The sequence below is a fragment of the Nicotiana tabacum genome, chromosome 16, assembly GCF_000715075.1.
Source record: "Nicotiana tabacum cultivar K326 chromosome 16, ASM71507v2, whole genome shotgun sequence".
In the NCBI taxonomy this organism is placed as follows: Eukaryota; Viridiplantae; Streptophyta; class Magnoliopsida; order Solanales; family Solanaceae; genus Nicotiana; species Nicotiana tabacum.
The window spans coordinates 26,309,249-26,331,298 of NC_134095.1; the positions used below are offsets into that span (position 1 = coordinate 26,309,249).

The 22,050-nt window shown below is 37.8% G+C and overlaps 2 protein-coding genes and 1 non-coding gene across 3 annotated transcripts; 1 reads left to right on the forward strand and 2 right to left on the reverse strand.

The window, feature by feature from the left end:
• Positions 1-2,851: 2,851 nt before the first annotated feature.
• Positions 2,852-2,924, reverse strand: TRNAE-CUC (transfer RNA glutamic acid (anticodon CUC)). The gene has a single exon. It is a non-coding gene; the product is annotated as a tRNA-Glu (tRNA).
• Positions 2,925-7,037: 4,113 nt separating this feature from the next.
• LOC142170180 (uncharacterized) lies at positions 7,038-7,746 on the forward strand. The gene is made up of 3 exons (XM_075232018.1): positions 7,038-7,254; positions 7,401-7,478; positions 7,523-7,746. The coding sequence occupies exons 1-3, from the start codon at positions 7,038-7,040 to the stop codon at positions 7,744-7,746; spliced, it is 519 nt and encodes a 172-aa protein (XP_075088119.1).
• A 10,351-nt stretch (positions 7,747-18,097) lies between these two features.
• Positions 18,098-20,436, reverse strand: LOC107764059 (inactive poly [ADP-ribose] polymerase RCD1). The gene is made up of 4 exons (XM_016582582.2): positions 19,161-20,436; positions 18,829-19,070; positions 18,603-18,739; positions 18,098-18,468 (listed from the first exon to the last, which is right to left on the reverse strand). The coding sequence occupies exons 1-4, from the start codon at positions 20,333-20,335 to the stop codon at positions 18,373-18,375; spliced, it is 1,650 nt and encodes a 549-aa protein (XP_016438068.1). The 5' UTR covers positions 20,336-20,436; the 3' UTR covers positions 18,098-18,372.
• Positions 20,437-22,050: the final 1,614 nt, after the last annotated feature.

The window sequence follows — 22,050 nt, forward strand, 5'->3', positions numbered from 1 at the left end:
GACCTCCACACCTTCCTATCGTGAGTCACATCCTCGGTAAGCTGAAGCAGCGACATGTCATGCCTAATTACCTCTCCTCAATACTTCTTAGGCCTACCCCTTCCCTTTCTCAGACCCGCCATGGACAACCCCTCATACCTCCGGATCGGAGCATATGTGTCTCTCCTCTTCACATGCCCAAACCATCTCAACCTCGATTCTAGCAACTTGTCCTCTACAGATGCCACTCCCTAATAACTTCATTCCTAATCATGTCTTTCCTAGTATTCCCGCACATCCATCTCAACATCCTCATTTCAGCTACTTTCATCTTTTGGACATGGGACTTCTTGACGAGCCAACACTCAGCTCCATACAACATAGTCGGTCTAACCACCACTCTATAGAACTTGCCCTTAAGTCCAGGTGGCACATTCTTATCACACAAAACCCCCGATGCGAGCCTCCATCTCATCCACCCCGCTCCAATACGATGAGTAACATCCGCGTCAATCTCCCCGTTGCCTTGAATAATAGACCCAAGATATTTGAAATTGTCTCTTCTGGGGATGACTTGAGTACCAATCTTCACTTCCACTTCTTCTTCATACATCCCATCGGTGAACTTGCACTCCAAGACTTAGTTTTTGACCTACTCAACTTGAAACCTCTATACTCTAGCGTCTGTCTCCAAACTTCCAACCTAGCACTAACTCCGCCCTGCGTCACGTCAATCAAAACTATGTCATCAGCAAATAGCATACATCATGACACTTCTCCTTGTATGTGTCACGGCAACACATCTAGTGCAAAGGCAAACAAAAACGGGCTAAGAGTCGATTCCTAATGCACCCCATCTCCACAAGAAAATGATCCGAGTCTCCTTTCGCAGTCCTCACCCGAGTCTTTGCTTCCTTGTACATATCCTTAATCATCATAATGTACGCCACCAGGATACCGCTAGCCTCTATACATCTCCATAAAACTTATCTCGGAACATATATTTATAGGTAAAATTTGTTAAAATTACTATGAATATCTAACGAATATATATGCACACATAATTTTTGAAAAATATTAAAATTATAGAGTTTAGAACTTGAATCCGCCTTTGCCAATATAAAGCCCCACTTGCAGGAGCGTGGCATGACCACTATTTTCTTACTTGCAGATACGATTTTATTTTACTTCTCTATTGTTCTCACTAAATTAGATAATATAGTCAAACCTCTTTATAACAACCTTATTTGTTCCGAATATTTTGGATGTTATAGTAAAGCGTTGTTATATAGAACATAAAGTATAACATAATAATATAAAAATTGGTTCCAGAAAAACTTGGATTTTATAGTGAATTGTTGTTATATAGGGATGCTGCTATAGAGAGGTGTGACTGTATTTTTTTCTCAGGCAAATACAAAATAAATGTCCTTTTCGCTGTCGAATTTTGTCATCAGACTCCATAATGAAACATGTCCAAATGGTTCAAGTGCTCCACAAATGATTGTTCCGTTATACTTGATGTATTTTTCTCTTCTTCTTAATTTCGTCTTGTTCATTTTTTTTCTTTCTATGTTATTTCTTTTTGGTGAAAGAACACTGCCAAAATAAAATTTAGAAATCAAATGCAGTCTATTGCGCAGATGAGTAGGTACTTTATATTGGTGATCATTTGACATTTGAAATAGCATTAATGTTGTAATTAGCTTGATTGAATCTTTTCCCGGACACTAGCTTTAATTTTTCTTCTCCGGTAAAAACATTTAGTACTCACTGCGCCATTTATTCAGATTCAAAGTACGGCTAGATCTATTAAAAGGGAACTGCTCCTTATTAAGATCTCGAACACGAAATATTTAGTAAAGAGTGTATGGTTCTCATCTATCTCACAATGGTTGACATTAGTTATTTGTCGGCAGAAGATGCTTGGGATGATCGATCGGATAAGTGGATTCCTAGATACTATCTCTAATTATTGGGACCAAAATGAGTGAACCAGATTAAACTGCTTTGATATATGCTTTGGTTCACTGTACCCGGTTCCACACGTTTTAAACAAAAGAATTAGCCGCTCGTCCAATTACTTAAACTAGAAATAGCAAGCGGATGTATAACCTAAGCAATGAATCAGGCAAGCTATTTGTGTAAATATTGTAAATTGTTTCCGCTAGTGTTCTAGGTCGGGCTTAAGCCTACACCAAAAATCGGCTCTGCTACTGCCATTGCATGTTACCTATATTTATGTTGTAACAATAACCCTACATGTTATATATATAATATATGTCGTGTTACATATGAGGTTCCTTTTACATATTGAAGCAACAACCTGACTAGAATACGCTAAACACACACGACGAGGTTAATGAAATGGGTTGAAGCGAGAAAAACCTCCTTATAATGTAGACAATGCTTTTGTATAATTTGTTGTCGAAGTAGTATTCTATACTTTAGAATGTCAAAAGTGATTTTTGCAAACTGAATTCGAAAGAATACGTTACGAGACTTCTTTCAAAAAATATTTCCACTCATATTCAACTCTACAATGTTATGAATACACGTTTCTCCTTGGGCACGTGGTTGAACGAATGGTTTTCCAGGAACGGAAAAAGCAAATTTACATAAAATCTTCCTCAAGTTTTTGAACCAAAAGCCGGCCTTTAACTTTTCTTTTTTACTTTGGTCTCCAGACGTATACCCACAGTGGTCGCAACTAATCCCAAGTCGCGCTGCTAACGTCCATTAAAACCAGCTTTTGGTTAGGAAAAATCATACATGAAAAGAACAAGTTTTTGTGTAGTTTGCACTTTGCACCTAAGCTGGCCCAGATCCGTGGCAGCAGAAGCCCCAAGATATACACTCAGGAAAAAGATGATTCCGTTGCCGGGACTTGAACCCGGGTCTCTCGGGTGAGAGCCGAGTATCCTAACCAACTAGACTACAACGGATTTCTGATTTACGTTCTCAAACCTTGATTATTATCAATGTCAAGGATAAACATTAATCCTCCACCTAACACCTGAATAGAGCTGCATATCCGGTTATCGCTACCAGCCATTACAAGAAATAACAAAACAAAACCACGCTTACTGATTGCCGTAGCATAAACTTCCAAAACCAACATGATAGTCTCTTCAGTTCTTCTAAACTTCCAACTTTAAACAGAATTATTTGAAGGGTACAAACCACAAATGAACGATCTTCTCACGCACTTCCTCAAACAGCGGAACACTCATTGCCCAAACAATTACACGTTCATTTCAGACTTCTCAAGTAGAACCAAGAATCATTCAGTGAATTGTCTTGTTACTAAGTTTCAAGACATTCACTATTATCTGTCACAATGTGTTCCAAGCTTTCCTCAACAGAAAGGCTGCGAACCAGCATTGAGAAAAAGGTTATGCAACCGCATGCCCATCCTTTCCAAAGGAAAGCGAGAGAAATCAGCACATAGTTCTGTTGAACCACTAGGAGACACTCGAGCGGGAACCATCGCCAAAGAGTAAACTGTGTCTTTATCGTCACGCTGCACCAACATGTTTATGGCAAGCCTCACATCGACTACATTCCTTCAAACCAAATGCATGCAATTCATGGAGGGACAACTGACAAGGCCTAGGGCAAATTAAACTGATTAACCAGAAATAAAGCCGTGTCAGATACCAGACCACTAGTTCAAGGAACTTACAAAAGAGAAAGGACGACCACTGAACAGCCATTTATCATACACTTCCAGTAGATCGTTAACCTTTATTAACATATAAAACTTCAAGAAAAACAGTCCAAACGTGTATCTCCCTTTTCCTTTAGATGATAGGAGATATCTTTAAGATTTTCCAATGCGTACAATGTCTCCTATATGGTGTTTTTAAAACTCTGCAATGGTAAACTGTGATTGTCCAGTGATATCTAGAATAAATCTATCTATTCACATTCAGGCAGACATTCATCCAAAATATCATTCCTTGTAGAGGAAGACTAAACAACGGCATCCAAGCTCCCGGCTATGAACGATGCCTTGCACATACAACTCATGTTATTTACGGCATCCTATCAAAATGTATTTACAAAAAAGTATGAATTACCCAGATTCACGAAAAGAACCACTCTCGTCATATATGTTATTTACAGCATCCTATCAAAATGTAATTTAAAAAAAAAATGAACTGCCCAGACTCAAGATAATAATAAAAAGAGCACCTTGATTTGCAAGGGTTCTATGATTGCTATCAAGTAGACCACACTGTGCAAAGGACTTCTTTTGAGAAGAAGAAACAGTGAGATTATATATCTGCAGCACAAAGACACTGCTGGGAACACTTTTTAGCTCTCAGGCACACTCCCGAGGAGCCTGAGTACAAGAATTTTTAGCTTTCCATGAACACCATTAGACAGCCCCGAGATTCCGACCACTCCACTGAATCTTTTCCGATGAAGCAGCCTCCACGCGCGGCCCTTTCCGGCGACCTTTCCCACACGCGCCGGGCGCGTGAGCCAAATTCCGGCAGCTTTTCAAAAAAAAAATTTGGGACAGCTTCCTTTACTGCAAATTCCGACCAGATTGGTACAATTTTTTTAGATTTTCGACGACTTTTATTTTCCCGGGAGTGGGAAACCTCTGTTTTGGCCCAAATTTCAGTTTCTTTTACCTCAACAGCTCAACTATGATGACCATCAAATACTCCTTATAATTTCCATAACCTTAACAGTTGGGTTGTACAATATGGGAAACAACCGAATTTATTTCAACGCAGGATTCAAATCTTTTGACATCACCAGATGGAATTCCAACAAAGAGGTATGGTTCGAATGGGTGGAGAGAAGCCGCAGCATGATGAGACGTTCATCCATGGGCAGAAAGGTAATGGAATGGATTTGTTTTGTACTTAAAGAAGCGTCGAAAGATCAAATGAATTTAGTGAAGCGATGGAAGTGCAAGGAACATATGACAGAACATTTCTGTACCAGGAAATTCAACGTTCACGGAAGATACATGAGCATTCTGTCACTGAAGGGAGAAGGGAGGTCTGTTATTATAATTCCAGAGTTAGCCTTGAATGCAGGTTGGAATGACATAGCAGCTAAGATAGAAAGATTCATACATCCCCAAAATGAATCCCACAGTCCCACCTAGAATCACGGTGGACAACTACCCTTATGTCAAAGCAATCAAGGAGAGTAAATGGCAATCCAATACCCTTCGAGAGGCAAAGGTCAGCATAAACAATGGAGATATCTCTGTTGTGGAATCGACAGGTAGCAAGGATTCTGGTTTACTAAAAAGATGCATTGTCGGGTTTTTTGGGAAAGAAATCAATGAGAGACCCACTTTAGCATACATAAGGCGATGGGCTAGTGCGTCATAGAACAAAGCATATGGAGTAAACATGTATAAAATGACAGGCAATATGTTTCTTTTTGAATTTCCAAACAGATTCATGGCGGAGCAGATTATGCAAGGAGAATGGAGTTGGAAAAAGTTCAAGCTTCATCTGGAATGGTAGAGTCATACTGCTGGATGCATTCCAAACTCACAAATCGAGGAAACATGCTGGATTAGAGCCATGGGGATTCCTTTACATCTATGGTCACAAAAGATCTTCAAAGAAATAGGAGATCTCTGTGGGGGATGGATAGCTACTGAAGAAGAAACTGATCTCAAAAATCATCTTAAGTGGGCAAGAATTAAAATTGTTGGTGATGGCAGAAAGACTCCCAATGAGGTTGGGATTGTAAGAGACGGTATCAAATTTTTCATCCCAATCTGGGCTGAAAGACAGACAAGATATGAGCTGAAGATGCAAGAAAACGAACAATGTTTTGAAATAGAGAGATATTTGAACAATCAAGTGGGGTGCACCATATTGCAAAACACTGATAAAGGAAAGGCAAGTGTGCAACTTACACAAGGTTCGAGTTCGATGAATCAGAGCAGTAAAGTGACAAACAACGAGCTGAAATCCTATGACTCCGACTTGGCTGCACAAGTCATTTTTAATGATCTCTCGTGTGAGTTTTCTGATGATATTAGGCTGAAGCCTTGTATTGAGGAAATGGGAGGACCTTCTTACCTGGGGGCAAAAGAGTCCACTCCAGGGGATCCAATCCCCAATGAAAACCTTGAAAGTATGACAAAGGCAACATTCAACAGCTGCAGTCAGCCAGAAGGTGGACCAAAGATAGCAAGACTGGAACTGAAGGCAGGGAAGCAGAGCATAAACACAAATATGGGGGAAGATCAAGTTGGAAGAGTTTTGGAACAACTAAAATACTTTAGCTCTATCCAAGATTGGTAAATCGAGGAGGTGAATCCTATAGCAGTTCAGCAACACAATCCTTTAATGGATAAAGACATGGACGCAACACTATGGGTCCATCAAAATATGATCAAATTGGGGAAAATGTTTGGAGTAGATTTTCAAGGACATGAAGAAGAAGCATTGGAGTTATTAATGCAAATTGACAGTTGCAGACAGGTTAGAAAGGTGGAGACAGAGTTGGAGGTGAAGAAACAAAGATTCAAAGGATCACTGGAATTAAAAGGTTTAACTTCGTTTGATGTCAAATTCAAGAGTGGCGGTAAAAGGAGTAGGAGAAGAGATCTATCAATCATTTCAATATGAAGATCAAAGTAATTTCCTGGAATGTAAGGGGTTTAAACGACAAGAAGGAAAAGGGAGATCATAAAAAGTCAAGTGCAGAACTAGAAGGCAGACATTATATGCATGCAAAAGACAAAAGTGGAGGGAGATATTAAGAAAATAGTCAGTCAAATATGGGGTGGTAGATGGGTGAGGTATGCAAGTTTAGAAGCTAGCGGCACGAGAGGGGGGATTTTGTTATTATGGGATTGTAGAGTATGGAAATGGGAGGTGTTGCAGACTGGTGCATACACTTTGACTTGCAAGTTCGAGGCTCTTTTATAGAATTTTCAATGTCATATAACATGAGTGTATGCCCCAAATTGTAGAATTGAAAGGAAAATAGTATGGAGATAAATTGGTGTAGTGAGGGGATTGATGGAAGGTCCTTGGGCGGTCTGTGGCGATTTTAACGTTACAATGTACCCTTCTGAAAAACGGGAATGTTCAAGGAGGTCCAAAGCGATGGTGGAATTCTCGGATTTTATTGAAGATATGGAGTTGATAGATCTACGACTTGAAGGAGGCTACTATACTTGGTTCAAAGGGGACAATCATACAGCCGCTTCAAGAATTGATAGATTTCAGAAGAATGGGATGAAAGCTTCAGAAACATCAAGCAAACTATCCAACAAAGGTTAATTTCGGACCATTCACCTGTGGCTCTATACTGTGGTGCGTGGGAACAAGCTAAATCATACTTTAAGTTTGAAAATTGATGGCTGAATGTGGAAGGTTTTGATGACAGAATTAAAGACTGGTGAACATCTTTTGAATTCTCAGGAAGACCAGATTACATTTTAGCTTGCAAGTTAAAAGCTCTCAAGGGCAAGCTAAAAGAATGGAGCAGAGTTTATGAAGGTAATTTGGAAATGCAAAAACAAAATTGCGAAGTCAACTAGCAGGTTTTGAGACAACACAACAACTAAGAGCGCTGACAGAGGAGGAATCAGTGAGGAAAACAGCTACTCTAATGGAGATTGAGGAACAACTCAAGAATGAAGAAACTGTATGGAGACAAAAATCAAGAGCTTTGTGGCTCAAAGAAGGGGACAGGAATACAAAATTTTTCCATCGCACTGCAAATGCACATAAGAGAAACAACAACATTGATCAACTAATGATTTGACATGAAGTAGTCGAGGATCCAGACAGAATAGAGATTGAGATAACTGAATTCTACAAGGAGTTATACAAAGAGCCTGAAGAGTGGAGACCAACGGTCAATTTCGAAAAATAGCTCAAGAATTTCTGAATCAGAAAGGGAGCTTTTACAGAGTAACTTTGAGGAACAAGAAGTTTTGACCTATCTGAAGATGTGTGCAAGTGACAAGGCCCCAGGTCCGGATGGATACACAATGGGTTTTTTCAGAAAGTGCTGGGACATTTTGAAGGAAGACATCATGGCGGCCCTCAACAACTTCCATTCTCAGGAGATGTTTGAGAAAAGCTTCAATGCAACATATATAGCTTTGATTCCAAAGAAGACAGGTGCGAAAGAATTGAGAGATTTCAGACCGATCAGTCTGATAGGGAGCTTCTACAAATTGCTCTCAAAAGTCTTAACCGAAAGACTTAAGAGGGTGGTAGGGAAAATTGTCGATGCTCAACAAATGGCTTTCATCAAAGGAAGACAAATAATAGATGCAGTGTTGATTGCCAACGAAGCTGTGGATTCAAGAATAAAAAAGAAGGAACCTGGAATCTTATGCAAATTAGATATTGAGAAGGTGATCATGTAAATTGGAGCTTCCTACTCAGAATGTTAGAACTAATGGGTTTTGGGCAAAAATGGAATAGATGGATGAAATTTTGCATATCTACCGTAAAATTCTCCATTCTTATAAATGGATCTCCTAAAGGGTTTTTCCACTCACATAGAGGTCTAAGACAAGGTGATCCTTTATCTCCCTTTCTATTCATTATAGCCATGGAAGGATTGAACAACATTATCAAAACGACTAAAGTCAGTGGATGGGTTAAAGGTTTTGAGGTAAACATGAGTGGGGCAAACAATCTAGAGATCACACATCTCCAATATGCTGATGATACTCTAGTTTTCTGTGATGCCGAAAAGGAACAACTTAGATTGCTAAGAATCATTTTGGTCTTATTTGAGGGAGTCTCAGGATTACACATAAACTGGAGAAAGAGCAATATTTTTCCCATTAATGAAGTTAACAACATGGAGCAACTGACACAGATATTGGGAGGAGAAGTTGGGTCCCTACCAACTGTTTACCTTGGGATGCCTCTTGGTGCAAGATCCAAATCAAAAGAAATCTGGAATTCAGTCATAGAACAGTGTGAGAAGAAGCTGTCAAGATGGAAATCACAATACCTATCATTGGGGGGCAGGCTAGTTCTAATCAACTCAGTATTAGACTCATTTCCTACTTAAATGATGTCTTTGTTCCCAATTCCAATAGGCATTAGAGATTGGACAAACTCCGAAGATCATTCCTTTGGCAAGGTAAGAAGGAGAAAAAAGTCTTTCATTTAGTTAAATGGAAGACACTCACAATGGATAAAAAATAAGGTGGTTTAGGAATAAGGAATTTGAAGAATCATAGCAAGGCTCTTAGAATGAAATGGTTATGGAAGTACTCTCAAGAACCCAAATCTTTATGGGGCAAAGTGATCAAAGCAAAGTATGGTGAGGAAAATAACTGGGTGTCAAAAAAGTCAGAATATCATATGGAGTAAGTGTGTGGAAATCCATCAGAGAATTTTGGCATATAATGAAGAATCACTCCTCCATAAGAGTGAACAATGGAAGGAACACATCATTCTGGAATGATAATTGGTTAGGAAATGAAAGCTTAAAGGAAAGATACCCCGACATGTTTGGTTTATCACAAAACCAGCATAAGACAGTAGCTGATATGAGGAGTCATCAAGGATGGGAAATCGCTCTAAGAAGACAGTTGAACGACTGGGAGATAACAAGATTAGCTGACCTTTACAAAGAGCTGGAAGCATTTAGAGGATTACAGGAAGGTTTTGATTCACTTTGGTGGATGAGGCACAACAGAAGGGTATACCGGGTGAAGGATGCATATAAGATTTTGAATCATAATAATCAACAAGTGGACCCATGGCCTTGGAAACATATTTGGAAGACAAAGATTCCATACAAGGTAGCTTGCTTCACTTGGCTACTGGTAAAAGAGGCGGTATTAACCCAGGATAATCTCATAAAAAGGGGAATTTCTCTGTGCTCAAGATGTTTTCTGTGCGGGAAAAATGCTGAAACTGTCACACATTTGTTTCTACATTGCAAGATTACAGACCAACTATGGAAAATCTTTATTAGTCTTAGGGGTATTTCATGGTCAATGCCATACATGCTTAAAGATGTCCTTTATAGCTGGGAAGAAGCTGGAGCTGAAGCAACTAGTAGAGATAGATGGAGGACTGTCCCGGCTTGTATCTGGTGGACAGTTTGGAGGAAAATGAATGCTAGATGTTTTGAAGATAGGAGCAATCCAGTGCAGAAGATCAAACTCAATTGTATTCTTCTTTTTTGTTTTTGGTGCAAACAGAGTTACATAAAAGATACATTGACAATCATAGACATACTAGGATCTTTCTAAGTCTCGAATTAGAACATCTACTAATCCTCTCCATGTAAATTTGGTTTTCAGTGCAACCTATGTACTGATGTTTTTAATATATACAATAGTTACTGTAAGCATGTAATTTTTGCCCTATGTGAGAATTACTCCCAAAAATTAAAAATAAAACAATTTTCTTTTGTGTGCAATTTTGAGAATTTTCGTGGCATTTTTGGATAATTATTTGTATTTGTCCGTGCATGTTTATTTGTTAAATTAATAAAAAAAAATACAAAAATATGTCGCATTTGCACTTAGGATTTGATTCTACAATTAGGAGCAATTAAGTTTATTTTGCAAGAACAAAAATCATAAAAATAATGTACGTTGTATTTTTAGCATTTAATGTCCAAATTGTGTGATTTTATCGTAATTGCTATTTAATTGTGTGTTAATTGTTATTAAGAGTTAATTAGCACTTTTATAAATCAATTTAGTTATATAGGTTAATTTAGGATTTTTAGAATTTTAGTTTTATTTTAAGAAAAATAAAAGAAGAAGAAGAAAAAATGGAAATAAAAGAAGAAGAAAATCGGATTGAGCCCTTTCTCCAATTTAGCCAGGCCCAAAACCAAAACTCAGCCAAACCCAAAGAGAATAAGAAGAGGAAAATCTGGTTGGGCAAATTTAGCCAGGCCCAAAACCAAAACTCAGCCAAACCCATTGAGAATAAGAAGAGGAAAATCTGGTTGGGCCAATTTACTAATTGAGAAGCTTCTAATAGTGGTAGGGTAGTATTTGCATTATCAAATTAACTAAAAGCACTAATTGAGTGGACAATTAAGTGGATGATTAAAGAAATAAAAAGTTAAATTGGTAGTGGAAAATGCACTAATTGAATGCCCATTTAAGGGAGTTGAAAATCAGATTAGAAAAGAAAAAAAAAAGAGGGGGCGGAGAGAGCGGTATACACTCGATATACACTCTAGATACAGGGACAGAGAGCTAAGAAAACTTGGAAGAGATTCTGAGAGAGGGAGAACATTAAAAGAGGGTATAAGGCTAGGAAATTCGGAGAGGAGAAGAAACAAAAGGGGGCGGAGAGAGCAGTATACACTTGATATACACTCTGGATACACTGAATATACAGAGGCAGAATTCATTTTGGAGAGTTTTGGGAGTTGAAAAAGAATAGCTATTGTTTCATTGCCTCGCTTAGGATCTGAAATAGCTAGAACCTTTCTTCCTTTTACTTCTGCTCTATACTTGGAGTCGCTTATAGGTTTGGATCTGTTTGTTTGAATCAAAATTCAATACCAGTTGGTTTGGTCAAGGTTGTGTTTGGGTGTTCTTTTTTTGGTTTCTACTGGGTTCATACTATTCCTGGTTTGGTCGAGTTAAGCTCTGGGCTGTTGTTGATTTCTGCCCGTTACTGCTGCTTGTTGATTGTTGAATACCAGTTGACTACTTGCTGCTGACCTCTCCTTTTCTATTTGATTCGATTTCCAGGTACATATCTCAGACTGTTTCAATGTATCGTCTCCTGTCGGAATAACGAAAATGAAACTGAAGTTTTTTGCCGTAAATCTGTTGTCCTCATAATTTCATTATGTTTTTATATAACTTATGTAGTTTGGTTTGCTGTATGCTGTAATTAATTAGGGTGTATAACTGGACTGATTAAGTTGAATTATGTAGGCTGCTGGACTGTTGATTTATGGTTATTCTAGCTTTAGACTTAGTATGGTTAGTATTTATTTAGTTGAACATTTGGCTGTTTAAAATTTAAGAACCAAAAACAGTTTAAAATTACAACCAAGTTGAAAACAGGAGGCACTGACCACATCAAATTCATTTCTAAGCCAAACGTGCTTCACTAGTTGGAATTTTGACATAACGGTTAATATTAGTTCAGGGCTTAAACCATTTCTCATGAGTAAGTTTCTTTTATTTTGATTGGCATGTGAACTCAAATGGCCCTCCCAAATTAATATTAGTGTTTGAGTATAAGTCAGTGAAGCAATGGTCAAGTCTGTTAAGTTTTGGTCAATAAGTTGGTCAATTTGATTTAGGTAGCATAAGTTGAATCCATATGATAATCGTGTTCTCTATTTCAATAGCATGTTCATTAATGCCAATTAGTAATATTAGTTCTGATCAACCTAAAAATAACCGGGTTTTCACGATCGTGTTTCCAGTATCTAATACATAAGTATTCTGAGTCTTAAACTAGGATTCTAGGAATCACTATTTCATTAATTTCTAATAAGTAAATACAACTTCTCCTCGATTCTAATTGTTAAGCACGTTTGAATAATCTGGATAATCTCAGTGAATAAATTAGGATTTTTTTTAAAAGACGAATAAAGTAGAGAATCATAGTTGCTTTTAGGTTTGCCCTCTTAAAAACACATGAGATGGGCCTCGCCGATCAAAACAAATGCATAAATTGTGCGGTCCTCTTAAATCGTTATAATGAATATATAGAATTCGGGATGAGCCGTTTAGCAAATTTCATGACCTTCCCCAACATAATAACGCGTTAGTCACTTTAAGCGCGCTTTTAATAACATTACCTCCCTAAACTGGGGTGCACATTTACGTGACCCAAATCCGAATCTCAACGGAGTCGAAATATGTCAATAACCACGGGTGCATTGATTATGACGTGGTTCGAGATGCATTTCCACGACGTTACAAATTCCTTTTAAAAATAATGAATGAGACGAACATCGACAAACAAAAATACACAAGCTGTGGGGCCCTCTATACGTGTTGGTAAAATTACTTAGACTTCGGGATGGACCGTTTAGCAAAATTTTACGGCCCTACCCAAAATAATGATACGCTAGTCGCTTTAGGCGCGCATTTAATAATGTTATCTTCTTAAATTCGGGTGCACATTTATGTGACCCAAATCCAAATCTCAACAGAGTTGAAATGTGTCAACAACCACGGGTGCATTGATGTGACGTGATTCGAGATGTATTTTCACGATGTTGCAATTCTCGGTAAAAGTAATAATAATAAAAGCGGTACACAGTTAAAATTTGCACATAGATTCAACATGTATTAAAAATCAGATAAATAAGCCGAATATGACAGTTGAGCGACCGTACTAGAACCACGGAACTCGGGAATGCCTAACACCTTCTCCCGGGTTAACAGAATTCCTTATCCGGATTTCTGGTGCGCAGACTGTTAAACAGAGTCATTCTTTTCCTCGATTCGGGATTCAACCGGTGACTTGGGACACCACAAATCTCCCAAGTGGCGACTCTGAATCTTTAAATAAAATTCCGTTTCGATTGTCCTTTAATTGAAAAAACTCCCTTTTACGTCCTTTAGCGGGGGGTGTAGCGGAAAAAGGAGGTGTGACAGTTACCAATTCAAAAAAAAAAAAAAGACACTGCTGGGAACCATATTTACAATTAAGGCAAAACCCAAAAGTGGCTTGATATTCTTACAAGGATCCAATAAAGTCTAGTAAATGATTTACATCTTCTATGCTTCCAATCTAATCTATCTTCATTAGCTGTTGTTCCTTGAATAAATTGTTCCAGTACCTGGAAAAGCTTAGCAATCCTATTAATCTCCCCAGTCATTTAGTAATCTTCTGAAGTTTATATTCCAACCCTGCTGCCCCCAAGTCTCATGAATAGTTGCATCAGGTGCTTGTGAGGTTGAATAGATCTGGATAAATCTCCTTCACAGGCTGAGAGCCAACTTTGTAACTGATATTGTTTGCAAAAGAACGCCCCATACTTACACTCGACTGTCAGGTGCTTATACCGGAGTACCTTAGTACGTGAAGAACTTGGGTCCACAAAAACCTTACCCCTGAAAAGAAGTTTATTTAAGCAGTAATGTAAGTGACAAGAGATGACATAACAGTCAAAGAAGAATGTGAGCTCTTCTCTTTTCCACTTCTGATATAACAATGACATAATGAACTGTAAAACTGATTAGAACAGAAGACACCTCTAAGAGAAGTGAAACCGCTTACTAAACAGAAAAACAATTGCTGATACCATGAGCACCATCACATGAAGCACCAAGTCCAAAAGGACCGTTGGCCTAAAGGAACGCCAGTAACACCAATGCACAAGGAGAGGCAAGATACTGTCAGGAAAAACTGTTGTAAGATATAAATCATAAGCTAAGGTATCACTGAAGAGAGTATCTAATGAGGAGTAAGATTCACTTAATCAGATTCCCGTTTTCTATTCTTCTATCATGTAATCAGATTCTGTAATATACTGTGATCTATTAACAGCTAAGATCTGATCACATTTATTAACAGCTAAGATCTGATCACAGTTATCACATGTGATTAATACTTGACAAACAACTGTTGTGACCATGAGACAGTTATTGCTCCTGGATAAATCTGGACAACTGATGAGTCTCCACGATGTTGTGTTCATGAGTCCAACTGTCACCACTTATTAGTCCGAACTACACAGGATGAGAAACATACCAAAGACATAATTTCTTCCATATCAACACCAACAAATTCCTTACGATTCTCAGCACTTCATACAAGTCGCAAACAATTGATATACAGCAAATTAGCATTCAGTATAATAATATCCACATTTCATGTTGTTTAACTGTGGCAATTATTATGGGTAGGGAAGTTTAAGTAACAGCGTGCGTTTACGGAAAAAAAAAAGGAATAAAGATGATACCATGGGTACCATAACATGAGGAATCCAAGTCCAAGAAGATTGTGGCCCTTAAAAAGCCACTAAACCATTACAAAGGAGAGACAAAACACAGTAAGAAAATGTTATAAGGTAGCTTTACATTATTCCTTTCTATAATTAAAAAGCTAAGATAACATCGATGAGAGCAGAAGACAGCCTATAACCATTTGAAAGATCTATCTACAACAGTATGTAATTGGCATTTAGATTCAGGAAATCACATTCTGTAGTGTACTGTAATGTATTAAAAGCTAATATTTGATTAAAATTGTCAGTAAGTAACTTAAAGCTTCACAAACAACTGATGTGATTATGATATAGTGATAAGTAATAATCAACAAATACATCTGGATACCTTACGGGTCTGCACAATTTCGCGTTCCTGACCGTCTTAATACTCCAAATCACCGAGGATGAGAAACTTCCTCTCATCTTGATAAAGATAACTCTAATGGAACTCATAACTTCAAATGAATCGCAATAAATTGACCAAGCAAGTCTATGTCATACACATTCATGTTATTTAACTTGCCACAATACTTTTGTGGTAATTGTTTTATTAGTAGGGAAGTTTAAGCAACGAGGTGCGTGTTTATGAGAATACCAACTCAAGGAAAAGCCAGGAACGACACCATTAAATTAATTGCTTAAATTAAGATTAAGAAAAAGAGGAGACTCAAAGTCAGAGCACACAACAGTCATGAAACACTCTTGAACCTTGTGATGAGGCGAAGCTTAGGCTAATCACATGTATATAGAAAAGATCATGTCCATTTCTTCTGTTGTACAGATTTTATATCCATCTTCTTGCACTTTTGGTGATAAATACTACAGGTAGGAGTCAAGGCCTAACCACCCCCTCCCCGACCAACAGTTAGTGGTACTTCTAAAAAAAAAAAAAGAATGAATATCCCTGGTGTTGGTCCTAACTTACAGGCAAAGGTTCCAGAGAAAACAAAACAGATAAGACACATGCCGTCAGTAACTGAACAGACAAACACTGCTAAATGTTCCAGTGAATATAAGCAACTAAAAGAAATTATAACTTTCTTAGACTACATGACTAGTTTTGGCAGAAAATCTTCAAACAGAAACCTAAGTTGGCCATTACTTCCCTTGCCAACTGAACTTTAGTAAGAAGAAACATAAACAGATGCTAAAAATAGAGAGATAACAGAAAGTCTAAAGAAGTCATAATCCAAATCACGCGACAGTAAGAAATGGATTTTTGCCAATGAGGCTGCCGGACTCTTTGAAAACTGACTTAAAGCACCACATTTTATCTCTTCTTGCTTGTGAAATTTGATGACTTCCTGACTTACAAAATAAAAGTTAAACCCTAACCCGACACAGATCTTTGTTCAGTTCGCCAGTTCATGAATAAAGTCGACCCTGGTTGGCCATCAAAGGAAGGGTGAAACTCGCATTTAATGCACTTCATGTTCCCAACTACCAGTCATGCCCTCTACAGTCTGCTTATTAACCTAGTTAAGCATCTTTAAAGTTTAAAGCATTCACCAACCCAAAAATATGATACCCACTAAATGAAGAAAAAGTCCACACTGTCAAATCCCAACTGCAGCAACATGTAGTTGCTGGATGGCATAGATAAATATCAACATTCAAAAACTTATCCATGGAACACAATAACGTGGAATGAAAAGCATAATAACCCCATGTGCTAACAACATTTACACACACATTATTGCCAGTCATTAGCCGCTTTATCCATAACAGTACTTGGTGAAAATTTTAAATAAAAAAAAAAAAACTCTCCAATCATATGGTAAGAGGTCTTGTATTCGACATAATTCAGTAAGTAACTTCTGCTCTTACATTAAAAACAGATAGATAAGTAAAATTAATTCCATTTACAGAAAAGGTAAAAGAGTCAGCGTCAAAACCTAAAATACACCACCTAGACATGCAAAAACAACTTCTTCATGCAAAGGTAACATAGCCATCTCTTTTGAGAAGTAACACAAGCACAAAAGCAAAGCAGCTAACTGTCCCATATACTATCTCACTTCCATCATGTCATAGCACACATTTGTTTCTAAACCACAAGCAATAACTCTGATCACGAGACTTACTACTTCCAGTTTAGCCAAGTCAACCATCAAAATTTGCTTAAATGTCTCCACATATATTTTTACTTTATTATGACTATGCAAGGACCTCTAACTGGTAATAAGAATTATTTCATCTTAAGAATAGGCAAGGCATGTATCCTCCAACCTGTGGCATAAAATACAGACAGCATTTAGCAGGAAACCAGCCACTGCAAGAAGATTACTGGTGCTTCTTCTCCAATGAAATCCAAAGATCTAAACATAATTTTAGTTCAAGGAGAAAAAAGGCATGCACACAAGGACATACAACATATCTTTAAATAGTAGACATGAATACGTCATAAATGCGTCGACTCACCAGAATGCTAAGTTACATTTCACAAGATCACTGCAATTGGTTCTTTACCACTACCTGACAATCATTCCATACTCGACCAATTATACGTTAATATAGGTTGGGTAATACATCAATATAGGCTGCTACCCTCGTCACTACTCGAAGGTGGGCAGTTGCATACAATGCCTGTAGCTTTATACTCAACCCTGAATTCTTACTATTGAAGGGAAACTTTTGCAACAGATAGTCTACATGCATTATGCGAAGCAAGGTCCATATGGCCAAGTATTCAATTATCTGCTAACGTAGGCTGCCATTCTTGTCACATCTCAAAAACAGGCACTTCCATAGAGAACTCAGCCACTAGCTTTAGGAAATTGGAATGGTTACTACCAAAAGAAACTTCTCACATGAAACAGTATATACATGCATCATGAAGAGTAAAGTAAGATCCTAATCAAGTAACCAGAAGGAGCACGTAAAATATCAATAATCAACTTAAGCAGCTAGTTCTGAGGAATTCTACAAAATGAACAAATATACATTTCTAAACTCTTCCAAGTCAATGTAGATTTTAAGAAGAAAAAAAGTGAAAATATGGACCCAAAAGAGATTGGCATAATATCCAAAGAACATGAACAACAGACACAAATAAAAAGCTTTAAGATAAACCATATCTAGTCATAACTGCATGAAGCAGTATTCAAGCTTCAGAACATAAGGCAAGCAATTTAGAGTTGTACACTAGCGCTGCACAATTCCCAAACAATATTTCACATGCAAACACAAAGACAGAAACCGGATATGGGAAAAAAAAACGTTGTCATTTGAACTGGATTCTACTTCCACTGAAAGACAAAACCGTCCAAGCTCTTTAGTAACATCACCACAACAACCTTTAGAAAAGGTACAACAAAAACAAAATGTAAGTCTATAACCTAAGGTGTATCCTGCTTCCTACTAATGAGGCTTCCCTCTGTAAAAGGTAACATTACACTTTTGTTGTATAAAAACGGAATTATCAATGAGAACACATCCCATATTCTCACGACAAAAATTAAACACTAAAAGAACCTCATCTCAGCCACGAATTTCCAGAATAGTCGAACGCAACAACTCATCTCCAGCAACTGATCGTAACTGTCTCATGAAAACTTCTTTCCCTAATTTGCCTTCCTGTAAACAATTTGTAGGAGAAGAGAAGTTAAGAGTAGTCAAAACACAACATAAAGATGTTACACCAGATTCATCACCCTGCGTATAACAAATCATATCGAATGTGCAGTGTTAGAAAATCCAATGCAACTTACCCGGTAGGAGCCATACAAACTTTGCAACTCCTGCACTTTCGGAGGTGGAAGCAAAGTACTTAGCTTGGATATTAATGTACCCATTGCATTTGAAGCATGAGGAGCCCACTTCATGGATGAAGCACCATTTGCTTGACCTATATGGGCACATAAGTGTTTCCATTTCTCTTTCCAAAATTCAAGAGTGATTGAAACAGATTGAATGACAGAGAGGAGCAACATTTACCTGACTTATGACGTCCAGATTTGTAGCTAACTATGCATTCGGGAAGAATGTGGGTGTTCATATTTGCAGACCACACCACATACCACTTCGGGTTTGTCAAATCATCAACCCCAGTATCAAAATCCACACTAGAAGGATACCGCTGTTGAGATCCTAACTCAACCTTTTCAAGCTTTCCCAATATAACCCGACACAGTACGATATGCTTTTCACCATATTCATCTACCTCAGACATCATTGCACTACACACACAATCAATAACAAGTAAAAAAAAAAAAAGAACACGTGCAATTACGAGAACACAAAAATGAACTAGTTAAAGAACGGCATACCTATTTTGAGGTTGGCGTAAGGGCGACAAGTACACACCAAGGCCATGAGCATTAGAACCATGTACCACGCTAGGCATTCCAAAGCCATGACGCAGAATGATCTCCACGTTCTTGGCTGATGTCCCATACCAAGCATATACAACATTAAGGTTCCCCCCTCTAGCTCTCTTTATGATCTCCATATTTGTGTGGAAAACCTCAAGACGAGCCTTTTCCAATGGACCAGTTCTAACACACTGATGAATCGAAGTGACTGTAACACCAGGGTCCACAGTCCTCAAACCCGACAACAGTAAACCCTTTACCATCTGATAGCCTTTCTCCTCTTCCCTCAATGACCTTGCCTTTGGCCACCTTGGTGAATGCAATTCAGTAGCAGCAATAACACGCCGCTCTTTCGCATTGGACGAACTCCGTTCTCCCTTCTTCTCCACTTCATTCTCCTCACTTCCCCTCTTTCTCTTTCCTAACTTTAACTCTTCTCCTGAATTGTTAACTTCTTTATCTGAGTTGTCATCTGAGATTCTTATCTCAATTTCAATCTTCAGATTCTCAGAGGAAATTTTTTCATTAACATTCGAAGCTTCAATTTCCTGATTTTTATCATTTGAATTCTCACTGGAATCAATGAAGACTTTAGGGAAAAAGCACTTACCATTAACATCAATCCAAGAAATAGAACGCTCTTTCCCAGTGTCCAAGTCAATCTCTAACATGCGATAAAAATCAAAAAGACATTTTAACCCTTCCATTTCCACATCAATCATAGGCTTGCCACTCACGAAACCTGATACCATCACATCCATCACGTTTTTCTCGAAATTCACCCACGATCCATCCTTATAGAACATAAACCTCACCGGCTTCCCACTCTTTTTGAAATTCCCATAGTTCTGAACCAATAACTGCGCATGATCAGTACACGACGCCGTCTCAGCGGATGGAAATAACAATTCCCTCGGAATAGGAACCTCAATTTTCACTTTCTTCTTATCTACCACATCGTCCTCGCCGCCAACAATTTTCCTCGGAACAGGAACATGAATTTTCAGTTTGTTTCCATCGATAACCGGTGAAACGACGTTGTTTTGATCGCCGGCGATTTTCAACGGAGGAATGGAATCAGCCGGAGTTTTCATCATCATAAACTTCAAAACATTGCAGTTGAAATCCATGGCAAGGAGATGAGATTCGAAACTGTACAAACAAAAATATCTTTGAGAAGCTCTGTAAAAGTAAGCACGCTGTCAAACGAACAAGAACTTCTGGAACTAAATTTCTTTGCCGCCCCGATATTTATACAACTGTTGATTGGAGAAGACGGTACCAAGAAATGACGGTAATAGCCTTGGGTATAGGTCGGCTTTGAGAGTAACGGGTTTGTAACTCCGAAGGGTGTTTCGGGGAATTTAAAATCAGAGCGTGAGAAGTGTGACTTTCTGACGAGGATATGGATTACGTTAATACTAATAATCTGATTATTTTTTAATTATGAGTTGGGGTTTTTGGACTTTTTTGGTTTAATTAAAGGATTGCTTCGGCCCAAAGAAAATTGTGTGGAAAGGGACAATCCTGAAGTAAGGAGAAAGATTTTTCCAAGGGTCTTTCTTTTTATTCATTTAACATAAATTAAATACTGCTTCATCAATAAGTACGAGTTGACTATTCGATAGTTGTTTTTTTATATTCATACATAAAATTTGACAACTTTTAGCATGATTTTTTAATACTAATATTTTTAGTGTGTCACAGACTCATAGGGCAAGCTATTGAAATTCAAAGTAAGTCATTACAGTAATAAAGAAGGTTGAGAAAATTGGCCCACTCATGTTTGACCGTTTGAGAAGGGGTATTTGTATTTATACCCAGTTTTAAGGTCACTATTGAATGTATACTCGTTTTGCACAAAAAATTATAAGTCTATCCATTTTTCGGATAACTTCAGACATAAGGGCCAGAAATAGCAAAAAATTATGCCTCAAGTTTGAACTTCGGAATTTTTTGTCTGAAGTGTGACCTTATCAAAGCAAAATTTCATGTATTTTCGCCTGAAGTTTGGCCTGAATTGCTAAGGCGATCGGAATTTAGTTTGTAGTGCAAACTTCAGACCCACTAAAGAACTTCAGACTTAAAATTAGCTGAAGAACACAACAAAATTAGATAAAACATCAAGAATTTTTCTAATCCCTTGGAAACTCCTTGATTTTCTTATTGTAATACTACAAAATAATCATACAAAGGATTACAAATTCAGTGTCTTCTTCCTTAAATAGCTTCACACATATCCCTCTATATATCCCAAACACTACCACTTCTTTAAAAGCATATCTCTTTCTCTCCAAGCAAAAGTATTGGTCTTAGTTTCTTCTTCTTCTTCTTCTTCAAGAAAAGATAGATAAAATGGCGCCAAGTGGGACAGAATCGAACTCAATACATCGTACCAATTTCTTTCTTAATCTTGCCCTGAGTTTCAGTGCCTCCTCCAATGCGCATAGGAAAAATTTGGCTTTGATCACGACATGGGCATCATACAACGTACTTAACGCAAAAGTGTGTATTTCATATTCAATCAATAATAATTACACAGAGTCTCATGTGTTTGAGAGAAAAAAGAAGAAGAAAGAGGAGGAAAAGAATTGGAGGAAGAAATGAGTGCACAGGTCGTAAGAAGAAGAAGAGAAGACGACCACTGATATGAAGTTATAAAAATTAGGATATAGGTTAAATAATTTTAAAAATATGGGTATATGTTAAATGGGGGCTGCCAAATAGGGCGCCCCCATGCAATTTTTACGTTTGAGAATGAGGCAAGTTGTTAAGGTTCTTATTTTTTTAAATTAAACATATATTACTATACTATTTAGTACTTAGGGAATGAGATATTATATAG